We start from the raw sequence: 27,098 nt of genomic DNA on the forward strand, positions 1-27,098 counted from the left end.
TAGGCCATGTGCTGCTTGAAGGTCAAGGATGTGGCACAAGCTTGCCAGAAGATCGCAGAGGGGTTGCAGTATGTTCTGTGTGGCCGTTCTTAGAAATGTAGATGTTGTTTAGTAGTTTGTTTTAGTGTAACCCTGGAATTTGGGTTTAGAAAGACTGTAGTCAGCCTTTGTTTCAGAAAGTGTTTTAAGGGTAAAATTAGATCTTTCTTACTAATCAGAAAATACCTCTTGGGGTAATATACAAATATGAGATCTGGGCAGGCTAGTTTTATCTGGTTTTATCTGTATCTCATAGAAATGCACAGTGGCAATGACAAATTTTTAGAAATGTAGTCTGCTGTAGTCATATGGCTGCTCTCTAAACTGGGCATTTTGGCTGCTGCATTCTCTAAACCTGTCGTGCACGAGAAATGGTGAGAGGGGACTGACAAATCTGGATTCTAATATCAGATGTCACACTGACCTTCTCCAAAACCTTGGACATATTAGCTGATTTGTTTGATTCTCTAGGACAAAGGTGACACTGCTTAGCCATCTTTGAGATCCGTGGATCAAAGTCATATAATAGCTAATTAGGCTATCATCATTACACTTCTGCATCCGTGGCGTGGTTAAGCGTCGCAGGTGGATAACTGTAAAAGACACAGTCATTTAGCAAGTGTTTGTATTACACTTTAGCACTAAACCTCCTTTTCTTTCTCTTGTGCTGTCTCTCATTCCCTCTCTCTCTTTCACTTTGTAAAAAGAAGTAGAATGTCAGCAGTGGGGATTTTTCTGCAAATGTTCTTTTCAAAGTTTCAAAACTTCTTATCTGAAAGTGTAAAACAAATTCAAGAACGCGACATATGTGAAGTGATACTGCCTCAAGTACTATCTTATGATGATGATAAAGGTCTTATACTGAGTCTTCATTTTCCCTCTCCTGCTTGGCACATTTTACCTTTTCTGTGCTTGTAGGACTTAAACTCTCTGGATAATAAAAAGGGCTTCTAAAAGACTGTTCTTGTTAATTACTTCTGTGCAAGATTTCTTGAACTTTTTGATTCTTTTTCATTTATTCCAGTAAAAAGATACTGTGTTTATATTAATGGCATGGTAAAGTGAAGGATCCACTATTGGATCCCCAAGCAGACAAGAAACTTCCCACCGCAAATAGTTGCATAAAATACTAGGAGTTTCGGTGTTCTCTCCACACTATCTGTCATGAAGTTTTCTTATGTAAGGCTGGTTGCTGAAAGACATCTCATTTTTGTAGCTGAAAACCAGGGCTTATTTGGCTTCAACCAAAAAAGAATAATACAACAGTAAAATTTATAAATACAGCATTACAGAAATAAGGAAAAGTCACAGTTACATGTGTGTGTATCGTGTGGCCAGATACAATAGCCTCTCTCATTTAGTCTGTTATTCAACTATCGGACTTTCAGATGCTTAGGAACTATGTAGTCGGGGATCCAGTTCTTGGGCAATTTTTACATTTTTGCGTTTCTAGTCACTGAAGGAGAATCCAGGGAGCTCAGAGCAGCAGGTAGTGAGTATAAAGATCGGAAGGAGGTCCAATGCCTTGTGTCACTTCCAGAAAAGGGAAGGTAACACTACGCCTTGAGTAGTCAGTTCTTTCTGAAGCAATGAGGGCTGTCAGGAAAAACGCTTTCTTCTGGGTTTTTTGGTTGGTCTTCTGGAGTTTGGTTTTTGTAAAGTTGTCCTGCTGTCACTACTATTTTACCTTAGCATGCAGTTATCCTTGCTGTCCACCAAGAACCTAGTCAGTAAAGTTTTATAGTAATGAAAGTACTTAAAATGTGTACTGGAAAGCAGTCACTTTTCAGTTTTGCTGTTCTAAAGGCAAAATTAGACTTTTAATTTTTTTGTAAGATAATAGAATTTAAAGTACTTTTAACAACAACAGATTCCTCAAAATGCAAACTCAAGATTCAGCATTTAGTGTAACACAGCAGCTAGGGCTCTAGCGGTGCTTTTGGCAGAGAGAGATATAAAATTACACTCTGAAAACATTTTTCATATTCATGCTAGCACAAAGTGTCTATAGATATGGTGTTGGTTTCCCCAGTAAAAAGTGTTTGCACAGAATGTTTTTGTAGCAGGCAGTGCAGTTTATTTTCATGTGGTTTCTTGCTGAAAGGGCTACTTTTGTTTGCTGGTCAGTGAAGTTGTTATTTGCTTTCCCAGGCCCCAAGGGGCAAGATCCTGCCCAAACTATTTCTTCCTCTTTTGAGAACCATTCTTTTTGTTTTTTCTTTCCATTTGTACAGTCTGATTTCTGTCTGGGTTTTGCTTTAACTTGTGAAACACCCTTCCTCTTTAGCCATCCAAATACATAAGTTGTCTCTCTTTAGTACCTGTGCCACACTTTAAAGTTGTATTTAATAACTGTCTAATAATTAAAGTTACTAATTTATAAATGGTAAGTAAAGTATAGAAAGCATGATTAAAAACTATGTATGCTATTAATTTAAAAGGCTGTATGATTTATATTCTGTAAATATTTATGAATCGTGGCTGAAGGGAGCTGATGCTTTCCATGTTTGCTTCTTCAGTAAAGAGTTAGGTTTTTCTGTGTTCACCTGTTTGTTCAGGTGTTCTCTTTTCACCAGGACATTGCCTTGCCACTAAGGTGGTGCAGGTTTGTGGTTACAAAAAGGTTGCTCATAACCATCTTAAAGTTTTAAAATACTTTTGCATAGTTTCCTTGGAATAATTGTTTTCATTGTGCTTTAGGTGGATTTAGTAATAACTTGTCATGCTGATGTTGGCTCAGGCATTTTAGGTGCTTATCTAATTCCTCCTTCTATGTTTCACACTTTAATTAAAATGTTCTTAACTCCACTGAGTAGATCACAGATAGGTCACTCTAGGAAATGCTGACAGATTTTTAGAGAATCATGCGGAGCGAATGTGTTTAGTTAGAATACCTTCTGAAGGCCTGAAATGCTTTATGTTGTTTCTCTGCTAGGTTGGTGCATGCTAAATTTTCATTAAAAAGTGATCAGAGATAGTTGTATCTAAACACAACCAGATTTTCCTTAGAGACAAGTGAAATGTGTGTACATTACAGAGTTAGAGGGGCAATTATGCCAGGAACAGAAGATTATCTTCTGCTGAAAGTATTTTAATAGGCAGATGGCAGCTATTAACTTATTATTGTGGGAGGAAGGAATCAAAGTCATAATCAGGGAGAATGATGTTTGCCATGTAATTAAGCTATCTAACCAGTGCTGTACCCTGGTGCATATGAGAATACTGAAGAACCAGTGAAGCCATGTGGTCTTGCAAGAGTAAATCCTTCAGTCGTGTTGTGGGTCAGGTGGTGCAGAAGCTTTGATAGCAAAGAAAAGGTGATGGTGAAGAAGGAACGATTACTTGAATAGCCTGTCTAATTAAAAAAAAAAAAAAAAAGGCTGCTGAATAATGTCATTCAATATAAACTGAATCACAATGTGGTTCTGAAGATTTAAATAAGGTCTTTGCAGAGTTAAATAACAGATATTGTCAGGAAACTGGAAGTCAAATACTACAGGTAGAGGAAAAAATATGTCTCCCCTTGTGGTTTTAAACTGCTTCAAAAAATAGAGGAGCATAGACAATGAGCAATATAGATGAAGTCTGCATTAAGCACAAGGAATAAAGAAGATTATGTAATGATAATAGTTTGTACCCATTCGAGATAAGTTCAAAGATGGGAATTTGATTTAGACCTAAATCCAGAATTAGAAGGCTGCTCAGTTGGGTCCAGGTCTGCACAGAAATATGGAGCATGAACACGTCCTGAAAGGGGAGCAGCAGCATTCTGGCCATAGTGATGTGCTGCACGTGGGAATCAAGGATGGGGGAAGGGTAAGAGAGAATAAGATTTTAGCAATTAAGTTGAATAGGGATGAAGTTGTGAAGTTATTAGCAGAGATGCAAGCATTGGAATACTGGTTTATTTCAGAAAAGTACGTTGTGTTATGTCCGTCCTGCGACAGCATCCTCAGAAAAATCTTCTTATGTAAGGTAGTAGAAGAGCAACGACAAGACAAGGACTGTCTTGCGCTCTCTTTCTAGACCTTCTTAAGGTACTGAAATTACAATAGGCATGATAACAGACTGGGTGATCTGTGTGGAGTAGGGTAGAGGTTTGAGTGATGTTCTTACTGCTGAGTGTGATCTACTGCAGCCTCGAGGGGGTAGCAACTCGTGCCACGTGCCTAAACCCCTTCCTTCTCTTACCAATTGTTCTGCCATTGCCTGTATCCAGAGCAGCTGTCAGAGAAGCTGACCCTCTGTGGATCAGGGCTTGTCTTCCCTGTTGGTCTTCAAGGAGGAAAAAACGCACTCTATCTGTGACTGCTGCCATTTTGGCTGGTATTTGAGGGTAAATCAGGGACCTCAAAGACTAAGACGGTCTTTCCAGTGTGGCTGGAAGCGCCAGACTCTGTCTCCTGGTCTGATAAATAGCCGACCCTCCTGCGATGTGGTCATTTGTGTAACTCAGGCCAACTGCAGAGACATGCCTCCTGTCTTCAAACCCTACCCAACAGCAGGAAAGGCTGAGAAACCTGTTTCTATAGGAACTTCATGGATATCCAGGGCCCTAAACCCCAGATGTCTCCACCCACAGCCTCACTAAGTTAAACTCATTTCTTTGTAATGGCGTGCTACAAAACACTGAGTGTGCAAAGCCACAAAATTAATGATGCCAAAAACTCTGAAGGCCTTAACATGGAGCTTAACATTAAGAGCAGAATAATAAATACCTCATTTCACAGTTCAGGGTGCTGGTAAAAAAAACTGGAGGAAAAACAAATGAAACTTTAAGTTGAACAGGCCCGGCTAGATGGTGCTATTCTGATGGAGAAGTATTTTGTGTGGCCTGTGTCCAGAGAATTAGTGTCACACTAACTCCAAATTCCAGGTTTATCAGAGCAACCCGCCGCAGCAGTGGCTGCCTAGCTGCAAGGCAGTGCATTTGCAAGAAGCAAGGTGACACAAATTAGAGCTGCTTTTCAATATATTTGGAGTATGTGTTTTAACAAATAAAAATCTGTTTTATCTTAAACAAAGGGCCTGTGCAAGGGAATACATGGCCTTTGTCTCTGGTAAAAGGGATTGTTTTCAAATAATATTTGTATAAATGAGCTTTATTTTTATTGGTTTTAAATGGGAATGCAATTGCATTGCAGGTAGATGCATCCAAGAGCAGGTCGAGTTTGTTTAGGGAAGCTTGGAGGAGGTCTACACTGACAGATAACCTGCCTTCAGAAAGCAAAAGTGCACTGCTGCAAAGTAGCTAGTCTTAATTACAAAGGGGTTAAAGTGTATTGCATACTGAAGCAGGTGGTGCTTAAAAGTTGGGGGGGAGGACACAAGATATGCCTGCTCTGAGGAGCATGTTGATTCACTGCCTCTTCTTGGTGACTGTGAGCTCTTACGTAGCTTAACATAAACATTTAAGAAAAACTCTGGGGACAGGAACTGTGCCTTTATCCCAAGTTAGTGAGTGATTTATTGTTGTTAATTTATAATTCTGATGTTGCCTACAAAGCTTAGTCAGAGATCATAGACCTTTTGTGCCAAACAGTATGCAAAAAGACAGTCCTGGTCCTTAAAAACGGTAATGTTGACTTTCCCAATGTGAGAGATTGAGCAGATATAGGGGACCATAATTTGTCCCTTCTGTCTCAGCATTCCTAAATGTGTTATTTGAGTATATGTGACAATGCCGAGACATTTAATCTGTATTAAAGCAATGGGAATAATGAATTTGAGCCTGAAGAGAATAAAGAATCTGTCGTGTGCCCAGTTATAATGTTTCTTGTGTATTTTCCCTAGTAAGTTTACAGGATCAAAAGTGACATATCTGCCTTACATGTTGAGATAGTAGGATGGGAGTGGGGAAAGCAAAGCAACCTGCTGGCTCCAGCAAGGTTTTGCTCATTTTTAAATTAGACTTATAAAGATCTTGTTACTTATGTGTTTTGTCATCTAAAGGATACAAATTATAGCTACTTGAATAATTTATTTTTTAATTAAAAAATATAATTTTATCACTTCTTGCAGCACAGATACTTTGTTGGAAGTTAATTGAGGAGGCTTGTGAATTTAACTATACTGCAGTTTAGTTTAACTCTGTACTGTACTCTATACTGCAGTTTAGTTTAACTCTGCACTCTACTGCAGTCACTAGATACTAGATTGCTATCTAGTGATATTCTTTTGCACCTGGCTTTAGAAAAGTACAATAAACTGATCCTTTCTTAGGAGAGAAAGGTTATTAAATCCTGCCATTAAATTTCTGTGATTTTGATTCAGTGAGGCAGATGTGTAAGCTTAATTATACAGTTGATGGGATTGCAGTCACTTCTACCAGCTGAGGATAGCACCCAAGGTGCCTGTCTATTCTGAGATTAGAAAAATGTACCTTCGTGTATTTTTAGTATGAAGGGGTGGGTTAAAGAAATTTGAATGACAACTTCCACCTCTGACTGCCAGCATTTCCATGTCATCGCTCTTATCTTCCTCTACATGGCTTTTTCTCTAGTCTGATTATATATGCTTTATTCCTTCCTTTGTTTTATGCAGTCTGTTACAGTTTCTAGGGTACCTTATTTGTAGAGAACAAGTCTCTTTTGTGACTCAGTGTCATCCACTTTCTCATTCCCTATTATTCCATCGTGACTTCATCTTTTTTCTTTTTTTTTCTGTTCTGCCTAAAGAAAGAAAAAGAGATGATAACCCTTCCACTTGTGGCATCTTTTTCCTACCCTTGACCTCACAGAAAGTTGTGCAGAATAATCAATAGAAAGCACAGTAAGTGGTACAATACTGTCATTACTTTCAGTATTGACATAATAGAAAGAAGCATCTGCTGTCTTTAAACTGTTACAAAGCAGTTGTTGTGAAATGTATTTCCATAGCTACAGCTTAGAAAGCAATGTTGCCCTTGTCTTCCCTAGGCAGGCAGGATTATTATTTTATACAAAGAGAGCTAGCTATTTGATGCAATTCATGAGATCATGCCTACTGAGCATTTCTGGACATTTCAGATAATTATTTTGTTTGCAAGATCATTTCTCAGGTTGAAGCTTGGTACCTACTTTTAGTAAGCGATATATATATTTTTACCACGATTGCTATTCTCACTTTTATCCATTGCACTTCTGTCTTTGGGATGATTATCAAACTCCTTACCAATGTGTATGGCTTCTCGGTGCAGTGGAAGCTGTGGAATCCATTTTCTGCCAGTTATTTGTGTGTAGATTGTCTTTCTTAGCTGGTATAGATTGGCAGCTGTGTCAATGGTGTCTGGGGGAAAAATAACAGAGAGACATCCTCAATGTATGATTAATTTATTTTTATTTTACTAAAAAAGAGAAAAGAATTAGCACACTACGACCAGCTGTTTATCCAGGAGCTTCAAATAAAAGTGTTCCTTTGTTTGGAAACCTGCCAATCTATCTCATAGCTATGGATAGATTTATTAGTGCCTGGTTTTGCAGGGCTTAACAGATGGAATGGAAAGCCTTCGTAAGGTCTGTAATGAGCTGCTCCAGGACGACTGGGGACACTTATTCTGAGATGACAGACTACGTCCTAGAGCTCTTGAACACCCAAAAGCTGTACGCCCTCCCTCTCCTTGACACCACCCCCGACCCAAAGCCCAGTGGAGAGGGGAAATGCAAAGACACTTTCCCATCCTTATCTCTCTTCCAAGAGAGCATACTCAGAGGAGAAGGAAGATTGAGCCCCCATGGTCACAGGAAGTATAATCTACAATTTTGTTTAATATTTACACTTTTGATCTGCATGACCTGTGTGTCTAGAGTTCTTCCCTCTCTGAACCAAGATGAATCCAGCTTCTAGTTTTATTTTCCAATCTTAGCTTCAAAATCAACTTCCCTTCTATTCTGAGTTCTAAGTCCTCTAGGAGAAAGGCAGGCTCCACAGTAATTTCTAGGTTCAAGCAGTTCAGACTTGTCCACAGTTAGAACCAGACACAGAAGGGAAGATCTTCAAGTAGTTTGTTTTCTAGGTGGATCTTCCCATAATAACTTCAGAGTGGAAAAAACAGTACTGGAAACCCTTGCAATTTTTAGTAGTTTTTCTGATCAATTTAATTATTTACTGTACATGCTTCTAGTCCCCCTTTTTCCCCCTTAATCTCTATATCTGGCATTAAGACTACATTATAAAGAAGATCAAAGACACTAATGCAGTGTCTGGACAGTTCCTTTGTTCTACTTACCATTTCATCCCTTTGAAGACTTAATTGCCATTTAAATTTGTAAACAAGTGTTTTCAATTTTAAATAAGAAACAGTTATTCTGCATACCTTGCTATGCTGTTAGCAGCAATATAATGACATGGCAAAAGAAGCTGTAACGTCATTTTGTTTACTAGAAGGGTTATACAATTAGAAGATGTTTTCTCACTATTTGATATGAATATTAGATAACAAGGTAGGTACGCTATCTTCAACTGGTTGAGAAACAAAAAATTAGAGCAGTAAAAGGGCTTCAGTTCTTAACTGTTTTTTCAGAATAAAGGATCGTCTATATATTTGCCTGAAATGAATATCAGAGAATGTACACGAGCAAAAATTTGGTGTTCTTGCCTTTAATTTTGCTGTCATTATGGTTCATTCAACAGACATCGCTGCCAATAGTGTGTGGGGTTTTTTTTGTTCTGTTTTTTTCTAACAAGGTCAACATACAAAAATTAGCCTGATACGTAATACTCTAGAGCATGAGCCTGAAATGAATATGGAGAAAATACATAAAAAGCACTAATTAAAACATCTTAATCCAGTTAATCTTCAGATAGCTGAATGAGTCTAAAAATCTGTCTTGGATTTTATAATTGTATTCTTTGGTTAATTTAAATTTTGTGGAATAGTTATAGATCCTGTAGTTTCTGAGTGGCTTATTTAATTGTCATCCCTACAATTCTAGTAGCAAACATATGCACAGGTACAGATCAGTGCTGAAACAGTTTCTTGCATTAAATCAGATTTAACAGCAGACTGTAAAACTAGTTACTAGTCTCAGCTGCAACGACCATGAACTTTAGAGGAAAACTCCAAAATGCCCATGAAGTGTTTCAGCATGCTGTAACTCCTTGTACAGTTGTTGTATTATCTTGTCATATGAATCTTTCAGAATATCACATTAAATGTGTTCTCCCAGCTATCCATCGCCTACTTTTTTGTGTAAATATCCTAATACAAAGGGTTGTTAGCTCAATTGTTTTGAGTTGGATCCTTCTGTATGACTTGCAGTTCCTAATTACTGATAATCCCATACTTTTCATATTTCCTGCGTATTTTATCTCATTATATGTGACAGTAAGTACTAAAACTTTCTTTAAAGTAAAAGTCAAATAGCTCTCTGCACTGATTTATACCTACTACATGCTTTCCCATACTTTATGGGGGCTTTTTTTTTTTCTTTTGAAGTAACATATGTCCAGACAGTCACTAGTCTGCCTGTTTGTGGAGGATAAATGAGTTACACATGGGTATATTTTTAGTGTAATTTGTTGTAGGTATATAAGGTTGCATGAGACCATAGGGACCTTTAGATCTTGTCCCCAGCAATCTTAGGCCACAAGAAGAGGGGCTGTCTGGAAGAGATAATGAGGGAGGTGGGCTGCGTCTTTACATCTGTCTCTGGGCAGAGTCCTGGGATGGCACATCCCAGAGCTAAGTCTTGATTGAGCTTGATTGCAACTGGAAGAATTGGAGAGAAGGGAGTAGGCAATGAGGACTTCTCAGATGACCATGGAGTATGAGGGGTGGGAGGTTCACGGAACAGTTTCCAAGATGGCTTCTGCTCCACTGATGCCTCTTGTGTGATTTTTCTGTGGAAGAGAATTGCTGAGCACCAGGTACAGCAACTGAAATTAAATTCAGGAGAACCAGGATTGACTTAATCTGGATAAGATGGAGGAGGAGAAGAAAACAGATGCTAGTAAGCGGTGGTTTGTGGGCTCTGTCCTCATGTCCTATCTGTTAGTGGCCTGCCTGAATGAAACTTGGAAAAATCTCTACTTTAGACGAATACGTGGAGGTCAATGCCTAAAATATTGTGTCGTTAGTAAAGGACATAAGAGATACAGGACATCACCAATGCAATGGGTTCTTGTGATGGCTGGTAATCTGTTGGATGAAGCTCCTAATTCATTCTGGGAAGTCTGCAACACCTATGCTACAAAGTGAAGCAGAAGCCATTTACCCACCCAGCAACTAAATTGCTATTCTAAATGGGTGTAAAATCAATTCCTGATACCACACCTGGATATTGGTATAATTCTGAAATCATAGCAGCTGTACATCTGAACAATTTTAATAGCCATCACAATTCCAGTTTTTCCAGTTTTGACCACAGCTAGAAACAAGGCATGATCTTCAGTGTTTCTGGGAAGAGGGGAAGGGGAGCAGGGAATGCAGCTTGAATGTGACTCCTCCATGAAGAAGCACATACATACTAGGCAGGAAAAGGAGGAGCATTGGGAACCTCAGACCTTTTCTTTTTTTTTTTTTCCTTTTTTTTCCTTTCTTCTGCTACCAAATATCCATCAAGATTTTATGTTAATCTTGAAAACATCTCAGCTACTTGTACAACTCCCTTCCCAAAGTGACCAAACCTTCCATGGCTCATAACCACTACCTATGCATCTTTAGGCAAAAATACTGTCTCTCCCAGACCAACTAGCTGTGTGTTGTCAGGTTACCTAGCTGGGCAGGAGAGGAAAATGCCTGCCCAGGATTTTGAGACCGTATGAGAGCAGTACTTACAGGTGGGCTTATATGACATCCCTTAAAGCGCACTGCAGGGTTCTGGGCTGCTCCTTGGAAACCTGCCCTTAAAGGGTGGCTACGTCATTGGCAGGGACTCAGAGCACTCCCCTGGGTCTGGAGACTCCAGTTGTAAGTGTGTGAGATGGCAGTATCTAGAGAGAGAAAGCGGTAACTGCAAGAAATGTTCTGCTGTCTTTGCAGTGTAGCACAGTGCAGAGATACCCATGAGCCCTGAGCAACTGGTATCCATGTGATCCAAAGCAGAGGTCCTAGCTCAGGGCTCCAGAGCAGCATGTTATGTTATCAGCGTGCCTGAGCTGATAAGCTGTGTAACTCGGCATGGCTGACTAGCAGAGAACGAGTTTGTACTGATGCACCTGTAGTCTGAGCTGGTGGATGCTGACCTATGTTGTGCTCCATTTCAAACATAATAATGTCCTAATCGTAACCCCTCTGCTTATTGTTGCTGCTTTAGCAATGCCGTTGACTATGTAGAACTTGACTTTCATTTAGCGGGATTAAAGCATCATTATGTATTGGTCTGGGGAGTATCAGATATCTTGCAGTTCTAGAATTACTACGACTCTCAGTGCAGTGAAGTCAGTTAAATTTAATAATCAGGGGCAGGAACCCTAGCAGAGTAGGTTCTTTTAGTGTCTTCACTTTTGTGAGCATGCAGGTAAAACTGCTTTAGCTCCCTGCACATAAAACCAGTTGGTAATTTGCCAGTAATGATTCTGACCAGGCATATATTTGTCACTTCATATGGAAAACTAATTTAGCCATTGGGAAGTGTTTCACTTTGAAATTTTATGCTCCCTATATTTTGTCAGAAGGAGCCTTAACTGAGAGTTAGTAAGTAATAAATATTTTCCCTAATCCTGTAAGTTAAGAGAAAGAATGACTTAAATTAATTTTACAGCTTCCCCATACCTTCAGTAAGCTATTGGGAAAAAAGTGCCTTGAAATGTTACCTGACCAGATTTGCAACTTCCCAACAAGTTTATTTTAATAAGCAGCTAATGGTAATTTGAATACTATTATTTAAGATAGCCTAAATTTAAAGGGAAAGACGGGTTTTGCATAGAGATCAGCAAATGGAAATCGAGGTGCACTGTAAAAGCTATCATATTCCAATGCTGGAGGAAAGATTTGCCTTGGACATCTGATCTGTATTTTAGTTTCTGTGAGAAGTTACAGATTATTTATAAAACTATAGATACATTACGACTATGTATAGATATATAGTTATCTATATAGATATATACTATATAGATATATTTAATTCCAGGTGAATTGGAAGCAGTTAAGTTCCTTCTATCCCCAAAGGAAGAAGTGTGGAACTAACAAGAAGAGCTGTGTTACGTGCTCAGCCGCAGCAACTGTATGCATAAACTGAATGTCTGTACATGCACACAGATGAATGTCTGCCTTGCTAAAGTGCAGATTTCTTTTTTCCTGGGTGAAGTACGTAATTGTTGGAATTGAATGTACATGGTGAAATATAAAAATGCAGCATTATCTTAAAATTCTGGCTTTTAGATGCCTAAATCTGGCACTCTTCTATACAGTGTAGAAAAATACTTAAATTCGAGGACTCGGCTCTGTTTGGCTGAGTCAACTCATCCTTGTGTGTGTTTTCATGAATTGTTAGCCTAAGTGTGTTTAACAAAATGTGTGGCTAAACACACTAAATAGGATCCTACCTTGTTCCTTGATTCTTAAAGAATTACTCATGTGGTTAATTCAAGACATATCAGCAATCCCACTGAGCTCTTGTATTCTGTTATGCTTCTGTACTTGGTGCATCTTTAACCAATGTCTGAAAGTTATATTGCCCAGGCTGCCTAGTTGAAAGGACCCTACAGGGAAGGCTGAGAGGAGGCTGTGCTTCCTGCACAGAGTAGAAGGTAGGAGAATATTTTGGGGTCAGCAATACTAGCAATAGGAGCTGTTTTACTACCAAAATCATTACCAATTCTTAAATATATTGGTGTGAATTTTGCTGCAGGTTCCTGTTCTCTTTGGAGACTGCAAAACTAACAAGTTGTCTTATGAGTAGGAAAATGTCGATAGCCTAATTTCCTATGGTTTTGTGTCTTGTGGTTGGCTGACTTCCTTGAATCAAGTTAATACTGTAGTTCTTCCTGAGGCTGTGCTGAACTCCTCCTGGGTAAGGTGCTGTAGGAACCTCACAGAAGGTGTGCTTTGGAATGGATGCTGTGGTGCTCAGAAGTACGAACTTGGACTTTTTTTCTGTTTTTTATTAATAAGATTTTATGAATGACCTTTCTTCCCTGTTTGGTTTCTCTGATACCTTATATAAGGATGAGGTCACCTAACATTCTCTCTATCTGTGAAATCACTTTAAATCTTCTCTACCAACTGATTGTTTTCATTAAACTTGTTTTAAGAGACCTCTAACTCTGTTTGAAATCTATTGAAGTACTCAGTGGTTATTAGAGGGGAAACAGGGACAGGCACATAAATTAAAAAAAAATACTAAGAACAAAGTCTTGGGAACCTTGCCTGCATACTTTGCTGTGCAATTGCTTGAAATTGTGGATGCTAAATTCTCTAGGATAAAAATCACAGGGACAGAGTTCTGTGTTTACATTCTCAGTAGATGGAAAAGGTTGAGATCTCTTCTGCCTCAGGAAGCCTGTTTTCTTCCTAATGTGTTCAGTTTTTTATTCCCCCCTTTCCTAAGCTGAAGGCTAAGACAGGCAAATTAGAGAAATGGTCTGTGAAGGTAGCCCCAGACACTGGTGAAGAGATCTTTTCAGGTCGGATTCAAGAAATGAGTTTCTGTTGATCTTTTCAGGTCGGATTCAAGAAATGAGTTTCTGTTGCTCAAGTGGGGAAAAGGGGCTGAGAAGTTCAGATGACCTAGCACTAGAAGTGAAGTATACTAGCTATGCTGATAGACCTGGCCCAGAACTGAAGGGGTCAGTCATAAGTGGTGAGAGGATACCAGTGAAGCTGTCTTCAACAAAGTAGAATGGCAACAGAAGGTGAAGTCCAGGACTGAGAGCTAGTAGGTGTGGCTGGAAAAAACAAGGATCATAAAGGAAAGACAGAGACTGAGAACAGCAAGGGAAGAGTGAGAGAGTAGGTTGCTCGTGATAGTGCTCATGTGAGGAAGTTCAGAACTGAGACTGACTGAAAGAAGACTGCAACCCACAGTATGGTGGAGAGATGTTCAGACTGGAGCTGTGAGGTGACTGAAGCAAAGCCTTTGCGGAGGGACAGTGACCATTGGGGAGGACTCTGGTAGTGGCTTGAGCAAGAAGGTGGAGGCTGAAGGATCAGACTACATTTTAGAGGACTTGGACGAGAAGCAAGAGATAAGAATTGGGACTGGCACTGGATGAGGTTGCAGAGGATCATGCAGAAGACTGACATGCATGTGCTCTTTTGGAATGGATTGTAATTTCTGTTCAATCTTGAAGTTTGAACTTGACCATTGGGTCTAGTTAAGCGCTACTCAGTTGTCTTTGGTGATTTTGGCCCATGTTGGCTTCCATATCTATCTAACCATTGTCCAGCAATTCTGGCCTCTTTACCTAGCTAATCCCAAACCAATGCTGTCCCTTCAGCACAGATCTGCCTTCTTTTTAGCTCAAGTATCTGTTGCTCCAAGATCACCTCATCTCACATCTACCCCAAGACTTTTCTTAAGGGTTTTCAGCCTTAACCCTGTTGCCCCTGAGATTCTTCCTGGCATTTCCAAGAGCTGCCCTGTACTGCTGCTCCTTTATCCATGAAAAAAGAGACTGCTTTCAAGACCATGGGAACTAAGTTTAGCCTGATTCCCATAGCGACACTATTAATCCTCAAACAAATACCAAACAATTGTGTTTAGGGATGGAGGGGTGTTAATAAAGGTGTTTTGGGGGTATTCCTACTGGATAAATGTGCTTTTCTTTTGTTGTGTCTTCTGCAATCTAGGTTTTCCTGGCAAGCTGCTTTTTGGGTAATAGCTAAGGTATCAACTACTTCTGTATGCTTTCATGTTTTTTAAAAGGTTTTGTGCTTAAGGGTGGTGCTCTGTTCTTGTGTATGGTGCCAGGCAGGGGTTCAGCACCTGTGTTGCTGGTCTTTATCTTCCCCCTCAGGGGAGTTTGTAATTAACAAGGCTGAGTTCACCACATTGTGCTCTGCAGTGAAGTTGATGGTATGAACCAAATCAGTTCTGTTCAGTTAAATAGGAGGAAATCCAGGTACACTGGGGGACTCCAGGTGGAAGAAATGACAGAAAGCTGGAGGGAGTTTTGCTTTCTGCATGAAATATTAAGTACTCAATTTCAAGTTGTTGAATACTCCAGACTTGCTGCTTGTAACCTCTATTCCCTACCGCCAAAACTTAACAAAGTTAAATTCTAATCTCTGTGTAATACAGGCCTCTGTGGACCTGGGGAAGAAGTTGTTCTCTTCTGTATTAAGCAGTATACAGATGTCAAGAGTCAGCTGAGATAGCTGATTACCCTGCTAAAGAACTGAAATACAGGGAAAAGTGTTGTCCCAGATGTAGCCTGGAGGAGAATTTTCTTCCGCAACAGAAACAGATTGAGAACTTTAAAACAAGTTCCAAAGGAGCAAGAATGTTTTCTGTTATCTCATGTTTTGCATTGTTCTGTTTGCAGACAATGAAGAATGAGAGGCAATTAATGGCTGGAACCCCAGCAATCATTCTTCTCTTTACTGAATGATTGGGAGATAGGTTATATTTTGTTTCCTCTGTATATATTATAGTAGGCAGGCCCAGGTCTCACAAACATTTATGTATATGCTTATCTTGGTTATCATACATACTGATCCTGATCTTGGACACGCAGAAGAAAGTAACTGGAGGTCCAGTATAATTGTTCACCCTTCACAGGTTTAGATTGAGCAATCAAGGTATGCTTCTGTCTAACATTTAGAAAATTCAAACAGTAGGTATGGCATTTGCTTCTGCAAACGCTGTACATCTGTAAGGTTCTCAAATTTCTGCAATCATAGGTACTTTTAAAGCAAATTTGGGTCAGTTATGTGCTTCCTTATTGCTCAGTGTACTGTTCACTATTCACATCAGTGATCCACATTAACCAGCTTTCTTATTTTGAAGAAAAAGCTTTCTTTTTTTCCTTTTTTTCTTTTGTATTGTTAGAAGCAAGAAAATGCCTCGTCAGGGACTAGTGGGGTCCAAGGTGATTGCTTTCTGGGAATGAGCGGTGCTTTCACATATTAAATTGCTTCTGTGCAGACATTACCATCTGATACCTCCAATAGCTTTTCAGAAGCAAAGAGGAGCAGAATCCAAATCACTTTTAGCAGGAAAAAGTTGCTTTGTTTTTCTTTGTTTTTTTCCTAGTGGGTGAATATTATATAATTCTTAGATTTTAGGGGAGGTCAGTATAGCCGAAATAATTGATAATGCTTGTCTTGATCTTTTAACTCTTTACTTTAAGGCCTGTTGGAAACCCAGTCTTTGCATGAAGCAGATGAAGATGTGGTCACTGATGTTGATTTCACCAATATGATTTCTGAAGAAGAAAAAGAAGAGTTAAAGATTGAGCTAGCCAAGGTAATGAATTTGAATTTCTGTGAGTATTACTGTTTCTACTTCCTTAAACTGGGAGATATTAGTTGTAGGATGTAGTACACATCATAACAGTATGCTCTTCCTTTTTAGTGAAATTATTCTAGGCTACAATAATGTGAAGCAATTAATTTCCATAGATATTTTTTGAAGATTAAATATCTTCTACTTGATGATCGTAGAGAGAAAGTTAAATATACCTTACCATTTTAGTCAAGATATGTCTTTATTTATAAACCTTCCTTTATAAAGAATGAAAGGTGTTCTTCTTACTAGATCTATGGTATTTTTGTTACAGTGGTTGTGACACCTGATGGAAAAGATTCTTTGTGTGGTGCTCAGAGGAAGAGCTGGTGATAATGGTTACAGAAGTGACTGATGATGATGAGCAAAGTAATTTCACCACATTTTTGTTTCCTTTGTCACTGATGTGTTTAGAGAGGGTTACATTTTTGCTTTGCATTTGTTGTTTGTTTAATTAAAGAACTTGAGGAGATGTCATGACACCATGAAGAAGTTAAAAAATAATACTTAATAACAAGTAGATGGGAGGAAAAAGGTGTGAACCATGTGGTCTTTTTATTACAAAGATTAAAGAGATTGTCTAGATTTGGTCTACAATGGGAGGGTGGATTCAGTTTTAGTTACTGCTGCTGAATACCACATAAACAGAAGTGAAATTCCAAAATGGAAAAAGAGAGAATGGGAAAAAGTGAGGGTCTACTTATTTTAAATATGAGACAAATAACAGAAATCACAGGTGTATGAAGGGGGGGAGTTGTTTTTGTCTTAATTGAAATAATGTCTTTTTAAGACAGTAGGTTGGAAACTTCACATAGCAAGAATATAATAACCCATTTGAATAGTAGGAGACCCAAAATTCGGGACTGTGAGCATATACCCTCGAAGTGTAAACTGGCTAGGGAAAAAGCATTCCTTCATAATTGTTCCGCAGTGCTCTGTGAAGCATTTGCTGCTATTACACACAAAATGGGCGCATCCAGAGGACAGTTCTTTTGCAGAGATTGATCCCTGTCTTTCGTACAACAGAAACACTTAAATTAAAATTAAGTTGTAATATTACATACTCTAAAAAGTCACATTCTTAATGACTCTCAAGTCATTTACCTTCAGTGCTGATTTAGGATTTTCTAGTGAAACAAAAACCAAAAAATTGAGGTTTTGCTTTAATATTTTTGTCAAGCCTTGGGTTTCTGAGTTGCTGGTTAATTTTTACCTCTTTGCTGATCCTGTCATATCTGTAAATAATAAGAAGGAAGCGAAACTTTACATGTGCAGTTCATCACATAGCGATGAGGTAGGAGTTGGGATGTTCATTATTGGCTTTTCATCAGGACCAGAGGCAGTGGGCACACACTGAAACACAGGAGGTTCCCTCTGAACATCAGGAAACATGTTTTTACTGTGAGTGTGACTGAGCAGTGGTGCAGGTTGCCCAGAGAAGTTGTGGGGTCTCCATTCTTGGAGATATTCAAAAGCCATCTGGACGTGGTCCTGGGCAACTGGCTCTAGGTGGCCCTGCTTAAGCAGAGAGGTTGGACATGATGACTTCCAGAGGTCCCTTCCAACCTCAGCTGTTTGTGATTCTCTTCTCTTTTCTGGTGAAAGGGACTGAAGAGGCAGATGGAAACAAGGAAGAAAAAAAAGGACTTCCTGCAGCCAACTGAGAATGATATACCTCTCTCAAGAGAATTAGTTGCAAGAGTTTCTGGGCATCCTTCCTGCTTGCTGATACCTGTGGGAGCAGAGAGTTCTCAGTGGCTCATGGTAGAAATGCTTTAATTCATGTACCAACACACAAGTGAGAGATTGCCTTTCAAATATTCTGATCTTGGCTGACCTAGAAATTATTTTCTGAATTGCTCGCAGCAGTTTACTGGCATACAGCTTATGCTTAAAAACAAAGTAAAACTGGTAATTATGTTAAGAAAGGTTTGGAAAACTTGAATTTAGAGTGAACAAAGTCTAAACTTAAATGAGGCTTATGATTCTTAGAAAAGACTATAAAAAACGTGTAAGACCTTGCCTCCTTCAGAAAGAAACATCTGTGGGAATTGGCTAATATTTCCTTTTGAAAAGCTGTTAGTCTTTACTTTCAAGCCCCCTCTGCTCCACCAGTGGTAGTTTTGTTTTCTTCCATGTCCTTATGTGTTAGGTAATACCTGTTTGAGCCTGTAGGAGCAGGCACCTTTCTTCTTATTGTTCTGAAAGGTTCAAATCTTCCTTAATGCTGCAATTGCTTAATAGTTGATATAACGGGGAGCTGTTGTGAGCACCTTTGTGCATGTATTTAAACAGAAAAAAGTATGTTCCATCTCTGTGTTGTGTATCTGCTGTATATATTCTCTGTCTTCTTCCTCTTTCTCCTTCCCTAGCACTACTGTTTTTCTGACAGGTTTCTTCTACACTCTTTTCCTATTCCCCTGCTAGTAGTCTCTTTGTACTGGAAGCTTTTCAGAGCGCAGACTAACTCTGTTCTTGTATTTGTAGTCTGGCTAACACAGCAGGGCTCTGACTCTAATCGAGCCTTGGAATTTCTACAATTCAAGTAAAATGAGTAACTCCTACAGGAACTTCTAACAGTCATTTGAATTAACAGAGGTCAGTCTGACACTTTGGAATAATAGCAGAAAACTTTACATAAGGCCAGAAGCTCGTTAGCAGAACGGATTTATTCCCCCCCCCCCCTTCCTCCCTCAATGTGAGGAGCATGGTACAATGACTCCTGAGTCGAAACAGCAGCTGAGGTTTTGAGCTCTCTCACTCACTGCTGTCAGTTGTCCTTCCATTACGCTCATCAAAGTAGTCATTTACTCCTTGCTGTCTTCCCCCTCCCGTATCTTCACAAAAGCAGCTATCTGGTTTGATCTACAAGCTTTCTAGCTGATGCACAAGTTCTAAGTTCAGCTCTGTGTGTTACACAGTTATGTGTGCATTCCCAGTTTGAGGAAAGATGCAAGTACCTTTTTCTGCAAACTTATGGCTAATTTTATTTATAAGTGTCCCTGATGTCTCTGGGTGCTGTTCACCCAAGGAAAAACTTAAAAAATCAACAGATACTCAGCCTGGAGATGTAAAATTTGAGCTATATGATTTGGTGCAGAGGTGGATTGCCTGTTATTTTTTGTGCTGTTATTCTGTTCACAGTTACAACTACTTTCTTTAAAAGGCTACCGTAGTAAGGTGCTCACATTTCCTTACAAATATTTTGTGCATTTTAGTACACATGTTATAATACTCAGCAATTTTGAAAAGGGGTAACAATTCAATAACAATCACTAGTTTACTAAATACAATAGCTATTCAAAATTTAAGGGTCCATGGAGTGGCTTCATTGAGAGACAGTTTTTCTGTATATTTGCTGTAACTTTCTTTGTGTCTTCTGACATAAAAAGGATTATGTGAAATAATGGCATAGAGAAGGTGCAGTCGTGTTACGGATTTTTTTTGAAAGCCAATGAAATGAAGGAAAAGTTGATTTTCTTCCTCACAAGTGAACTTCTTTCTGTTATCAAGTACCCCCTCATAGTTGCTCTTCCCACCAGTGATATAGCTGGTCCTTCCTTATTACACTTTTTGTCTGTTACATGTTTTCTAGCTTTTCTTACAGGATATAGCTATGCAGAGAGTTGATGTTCAGTTCTAGCACAGGTGGGCAGATGCATGCTGCAGTCTGGCTGCCATGGTGGTACCAGTGGTGGTGAAGTGTGTGAGCCTGCCTTGAGGATCCAGGGTATTTCCAAGCCATGGTTCCACGATGTGAGAGGTTTTGTGGCACTGCCCTTTCAAACTTTCTACCCCTACTGTTTTCACCTGCGTGCCTCCTGGCTGGTTTTGGCAGCATGACTAGGAGGTGCCGTGCAGGGGTGAATTGTGGTGGTGCAACCAAAGACGGGTGTACCAGCCCATAGGGGCCCGTGGGTGTTCCTTGGGACAGCACTGGCTCCAAGACCTCCCTGTCAGGGGACCATGGCCTCGGTTTCTTTGCTGGCTTTGCTGTAGTTGCCTGCTCCTTCTAAAGTTTTTGTCAGCATATTATCACACTGCTGGTGTTGGTTGCGTAACTCGCTTTTTATTTCTTTAAACAATACCTGACAAAGCCTGTCCCTCAGATAGTTCTCACTCCCAAACAGCCATGTCTGCCTTCCTTTCAGTAGTGATGTATGCCTGTGGTACATATCACAGACCACGACCTCGACGGCTGTACTGCTGGTGCTGCTTGAATTGATCACTGCCTTCCTCTCCTCTCTTCTCCATCTCCAGCCACTTGTTCCTGCCCCCTGTGCTGTGCCCACACAGGTACTTGCGCACCTCTCCGCATTGGATCTGGGAACTGATCTGGCTTAAAAACAGCCCTTGTTTCTTCTGTGATGGCTTTTACCTGGTTCAGCTCCCCCTGGTGAGAAGGGCTGTGCAAGCAGCCGGGCCAGGGCACTACACATTTGGATGAGGTAGTGGTAGGGAAAAAGGATGCTTAATCTAACTTAGAAGTACACATTTAACTATGCTGGCTTCTGTTTTCTCTTGGGGCCCCTTAATATTTTAATCACTGCCTTGATCCTTAAAACAAGCATAATAAATATTCAGTTTACTATTCAGCTTACCATTCAACCCATTCATCGCTATTATTCCAACCAATAGCTGAATCTTCCCACCTCCACATTCTACATAGTACTGTGTGTATCTCAGAATATAGATAATACCAACTGACATAATTTTTTATTAATAGTAGTTTATCCAAAATGCTCCATTTTACTGAATAAGTACTTTCTGGTTTGTTTTTTATGAGCTGTTTTGTGAGTGTCTACTGGAGAAAATGAGAAAGGTTATATGTTAGAGAATTACTGGGGTGGTTTCTTTCAGGCATGCCACCATCTTAAAAGGATGTTCAACCCTCTAAAACATACCGTTTGCCCTAAAATAATCAAAAAAGGAAAAACAAGGGAAAATACTTTGTGTTTGTGTGCTGGACTTACCTGGACTTCAACTGTCCTTCTTCCATATTATTAGTCAGTCCCAGATTTCAGAGATATCTATCTATAGTTGTGGATTTTTTCCTTTGTGTGATTTACATGTTACTCATGTCAGCTAATCGTGGGAATCGTACTGTCTTAGGTGGTCAGCTCCTCTCCTTGCTTTTGCATGTCCCACACAATAATAGAGGAAGGAAAAAACAGCTACTAATTGCTGATTCCTAAGTCCACAAAAAGGGAGAAGGCAACTTTGTCCCTATATGATGCATCTCTCTTCTTCTGACTCTGTTGCACTTAGAAAGAAGGGAAACGTGAGGACTAGAAGGTTGTATTTCTGTTGACTTAAACCCTAGTTTCATAATGGAGTCTGGATTTATAACAGTGGACTTTTCAAAAATGCCTAAGCAGGTGATGCCTGACTTCCATGGGAGTTAGGTATGTAACCTGCTTAAATGCTTTTCAAGAAGCTACTGTAAGTCCCTAATCCTTTCTGCCTACTTCAGTCTTCAATCACTGCTACTTGAGCACTTGAGAGAGGCTTTGCATCTTCCATTATTTTAAAATGATGGAGCTTGAGGAGGATTTTGTCAAATAAAAAACAGAGTCTGATCTCTAAAGAAAAATAATTTATTATTTTTAATACAGTCAAAAATGTTCTTTGTACTTACACCATTGAGCACATGGTTAATGCTTGCTTAGGGCTTTACAGCTTTAGGTGTCTATTCAACAGAACAGATGGAAAGTAATTTTAATAGAAGCCCTTGAATGTTTACATATCCAGGTACCTAATGATCAGCCTAGTGCTAGCCCATATGGAAAGCATTAATGTTTAAGTACATGTAAGCATACTGGTATTGGTTTAAGTTAAGTTCTTTAGCAGTGTTACACAAGTGTTACACACTTGTGCACTAAGGGGCTTGCTGTGGATGGGAGACAACTCAGGGGAGCTCTGAACTGCCGCCTGAGGAACGCTGACATTTGTGATTTCTTCTTTCTGTAAGCCTTTAACCAGTTATCCTCTCAGAAGAGAAACTCATGCTGCCTCTTGACAGCGTTTCATTTGCAGGTTAGGAGTATAATGGAGCATAAAGGACATGGGAAGGAATAAAGCAATTTTAGATTATGTATTCTACAGGTGAAGTGTTGGCATCACAGGCGTCGGCGAATACTGGTATCTGCTTCACTGAGGTCATGATTTTGCCTTGTGTTCATAGTCTTGCTGCTTAATTCCTGAGCTGCTTGAATAATTTAGATAGCAGGTAGTGACAAAAGATAAACTGGTAACTGGGGGATTCAAGGGTGAGACTTTTCAAGAACAATGAGCTTGCAGCCAGTTTTACAGGGAAGTAGAATGCATGAGTGTGTAAAATAAAAATAAGGCTGGTATTGACATCCTAAATATAGCCCTGGAGGTCAGCAACTCATTCTGCTGGTGCTTGCCTTATTCCTTGCAGCTTATGGAGTTAAATCACAGGGAGACTGTGGTTCCAGGGAACTTAACATATGGTAATCAGATACATTACCATATGTTATCCTATTAACATATGGAGGAAGGAACACAGTTGGTAAGGGAACTTCTAAACCTGAAGTGAAAGGCAGCTTGCTCTGGTGTCAGCTTGCCCTTGTTAGCTTCAGTACCTGTGAGTGCTGCTTGTATAATTGGCTTAGGAGGCTCTCGGATGAAGAATGCAAACCCTGCTCGCCGGAGTGCTGCCCAGGAGGGAGGATCCTGAGCTGGGGCCGGCTGATTCAGCGGTCCCTTGTCTCAGTCAAGTGTTCTGGTCTTTGCCTTGCTAAAACACTGGCTTGATTTAAATGTTTGAAATAATATCCACTGCAGGGAGAGTTGTATCCCTCTGTTTGGGCTGAATGGTGTCTTTACAACTTCGCACAGTTTGGTTAATGACTGGGAGCTCTGAAAAGACTAATCTGCTGTGTCTTCTGAATGATTCTATGCTTTGAGTTCTCTCATGTTAACAGTCCATCTGCTATATAATTTTATTTTACTATTTTGATATATGTAGGGCTTAAATATATAGTTAAAACTCATGTGACAAGGATGTAACTTTTTATGATACTCTCAAGTCATATATTATCATGCAGGTTTTTTTTTAACCTGCTCCTAAGAATTTGCATCTATTTTTTTAATGAGTGGAAGACTAAAAAGCTGCAAATATGAAGTTAAAAGCCTGTGGATTCAAAGGGAGATATCTGCCTGAATTATCCAGTCTTCTCTTGTTCTGCCCATTCCCATTTTACTAGTGAATGGAAAGCTGGTGTTTGAGACTCCTAATGCTCTAAGGCAGATCTTGGTCACGTCGCTCAATAGTCACTTTCTTACTGGAGAATTCTCTGTCTTATCAGATGCTTGTGTATGATGGTGCACATAGGTGGCATAGTTCAAGACATTCATTTAATGTAGTGTCAGCTCTGTTCTGGACATGTCTTTGTGATCTCCACAAGCACTTGAATCTCTCTGTCTCTCTAGTCACCTACAAAAAATGCAAGTTTATGTGAGATTCATTTAATCTCTTAACATCGTATGTGTTTATCATCCTGTGGGAACAGGCTAATACCTTTCTCCTTTCTCCTCCCTCTTTGTGTCTCTCAGCTAGAGGATGAAATTTCAACTTTGCGGCAAGTGCTAGCAGCCAAAGAAAAGCACCTGGTTGAAATTAAACAAAAGCTTGGCATAAGTCTGATGAATGAGCTGAAGCAGAACTTCAGCAAAAGCTGGCATGATATGCAGACCACTTCTGCGTGAGTACAGACCTTGCATAAATTCATTCTTATATGTTGTGTAGCATGTTGGGGATACTGTCTTGATGAGCCCTGGTGTGAAATTTAGCAATTAAAATACCTGCCAGGAGGAGTAGATGGCAGGGACAAACATGTCAAGCTTCTCAGAGCAAGGAGACCTGGAAAAAACCCTTCCACAGCAGCAACATGCTTTGCTACTGTGTCTTGCAAAATCACAGCAACTAGAACTGTTGTGGCACTGAGAAGGTTATCTTCCTGTCCCATGACATGTTCCTACAGAGTCCTTACTGAGGAGAGAAAGGACCTTTTTAAATCTCAATGTATTATATTTTTCAACTTCCAAAAGAGACAATAAATAAAGTAAAATAAAGACAGTAAAATAATAATAATAATAACAACAATAATAATTAATAACCAAAACATTAGCAGCTATTTAAAAACATAGTACCATCATCTGAATTATAAAGAATACTGGCAAGATTGGTTGATGTGTGACTCTGTTTAATTCCTGCTTTTGGTTGTCCAAAAGAAACAAACAAACAAAAATGTTGGAGTAACTGTACCATCTTTGAGGTTATCATAAGTCCTACGTATGTCAAGTTTTTTGTTATTTTCCAGCAGCATGTTCTTAGGCAAGTCCCTGAAGCCTCTCACAGCCTTGGTTTACCACTGTGCAGAATGGGTAACAAGTTCACAAGTGTTCAGTGAAACTTGCCTTGTGTAATGTGTAAGCAGCTTTGGGTTCCCAGGGTGAAAGCTAATGCAGAAGTATGAAGAACTGTTACTCCACTGCTGTTGTTGAAATGGTTTTAACTTGATTTTTTTTTTTTTTTTTTTTTTTTTTTTTAACCAGACTAATTATACTGTGGAGGTCTGCAGTCTAAGTCAGTTGCTGCCTTCCAGGAGGGTGCCTTTTAAAAATACATCAGTTCTTGGATGAGGAAGCAGGGGAGGGAGGTTATTTGGGCTGCAGCTTGCTGCCAAGAACTATGGGTGCAAGCCTTTTGTCTCACATAAGGAAGGAGTTAAAAATACACATATAGACATAATAATAAGACCTATCCTGAATCTGCCACAAAAAATGTTCAAACCCAGGATAGGTAGTGTTACTTGTAAGCTTCAAATACTTTTTGCTCTGTATCTCTGATGGAGTGTCACTGAAAGAGATGACTAATAAAGCTATGAATTCCAAACCTCTAGGAAGGCCATGATAATTACTGAGGGGCTGGTCTCAGCTTCATACAGATCTTTATACTTACACGTATGAACATACCATATTCCTCTAAAATTTTTTGGGCTGAATTAATAGCAACATGGGTAGAAAGAACCACTCACCTTTCATCAAGTGCTGTCTGAAAAGTTTGGGGTTTTTTTTGTTTGGGTTTGTTTTTTTTTTTCAATTGACAACTGAATTTGACACTTTTAGGGAGAAGCAAGAGTGAGCTGCTCCACAACAGAGCTGAGCTGGGAGTTGACAGCAAGGCAGGCAGGGCAGTGGCATCACCCATGAAGGAGCAATCCCACAGTACCTGAACAAAGAGAGCAGAGCAGGTCCAGTGACAGTAAACAGGGTCAAGTGAAGAGTTCAGCTCTCCAGGTGACTCTGTAGTGATGAGCCAGGTCCAAGGTCAAGCCAGGAAGTCAAATCTGTGGGTCAAGATCAGTGAGGTACCTGGCCAGATACAGGCACCAGTAACGTATCTCAGGCAAGGACCAAGGGCTTAAACGCAGTCTAAGCTTTAGTGTAGCTCCCAAGCAAAGGTGGGGAGGAGCCTAACAAGGCTTCTCCCAACTCTTTCTCACACAGCACTGTCACCACAGTCTTACCCAAGGTTATGCAGTTGTACAGTTTCAGAGCTGGCCTTGAGCCCAAGCAGCCAAAGCCATGGGACTAGGGGGGAACAGTTTGCAGTTCCTCTTCGTGCACTCAAGGCTCTGACAGAGACTTGGAAAAAATATGTAAAAATGTAAATTTTTACATTAAAGTAATCATTCTTTGTATTTTAATGAGAAGTCAAATAAGGCATAAACCCCTTAATAGGAAATGTAGTTTGTATGTCTCCTGCCTCTAACTTTTGGACAGTTTCTCAGCTAGGTCTTATTTCTCATGACATGCCATTAACAGGGGCACCCATGCTGGCTTGGTGAGGATGTCTGGCATATGCTAGGAGAGGATGGTCTAGAGACACTGAGCTTTAGAAGAGAGGAGGGGCACAAGACACCTGAACTTGTCCAAAGAAGCGTGTCCAAAGAAGAGCAATGAAGCTGGTGAAGGGTCTAGAGCAGAAGTCTTATGAGGAGGGGCTGAGGGAACTGGGGTTGTTTAGCCTGGAGAAAAGGAGGCTGAGGGGAGACCTTATCGCTCTCTACAACTGCCTGAAAGGAGGTTGTGGCGAGGTGGGGGTCGGTCTCTTCTCCCAAGTAACAAGTGATAGGACGAGAGGAAATGGCCTCAAGTTGCGCCAGGGGAGGTTTAGACTGGATATTAGGAAATTTTACTTTACTGAAAGGGTTGTCCAGCATTGGAACAGGCTGCCCAGGGAAGTGGTTGAGTCACCATCCCTGGAGGTATTTAAAAGACGTTTGGATGAGGTGCTTAGGGACATGGTGTAGTGGTGGACTTGGTAGTGTTAGGTTTACGGTTGGACTTGATGATCTTAAAGGTCTTTTCCAACCTATATGATTCTGTGATTCTGTGAACTAGAGTTACTGGGAGACACTAGCAAAATTTTGAAACAAAAATTTTAATTTTTACTTGAAATTTGGTAGCAAATTCCAAGACAGCTTTTCATTTTCCCTTCACAATGTTGATATTTTCCACAAGGATAGAGAGACTTAGGAGACTTTATCAGTATGGTAGCTGCTACTTTTTATTTGAGTTTCAAAAACAACAGGCCATTAGGTGATGAGTGTCCACAAGTAGTTATGTGGAACTGAGCAGCAGGAGTCCATTTGTGCCCGA

General features: G+C 39.8%; 1 protein-coding gene across 3 annotated transcripts in view; it reads left to right on the forward strand.

Annotated features, from left to right (window-relative positions):
- Window positions 1–27,098, forward strand: part of TPD52L1 (TPD52 like 1) — a 62,538-nt gene that overhangs the window by 5,386 nt on the left and 30,054 nt on the right. The window contains exons 1-4 of one of the 3 annotated variants that reach the window (XM_072855782.1): window positions 16,252–16,367; window positions 16,681–16,775; window positions 18,012–18,170; window positions 23,988–24,136. In XM_072855782.1, coding sequence (XP_072711883.1) covers window positions 16,761–16,775; window positions 18,012–18,170; window positions 23,988–24,136 — 323 coding nt within the window. In that variant the 5' untranslated portion in view covers window positions 16,252–16,367; window positions 16,681–16,760. Of the gene's footprint in view, window positions 1–16,251; window positions 16,368–16,680; window positions 16,776–18,011; window positions 18,171–23,987; window positions 24,137–27,098 lie in introns of those variants that run through there. The other 2 variants (XM_072855784.1, XM_072855783.1) reach the window with 2 other exon arrangements.

This window comes from Ciconia boyciana, chromosome 3 (assembly GCF_034638445.1).
Source record: "Ciconia boyciana chromosome 3, ASM3463844v1, whole genome shotgun sequence".
NCBI classification, from domain to species: Eukaryota; Metazoa; Chordata; class Aves; order Ciconiiformes; family Ciconiidae; genus Ciconia; species Ciconia boyciana.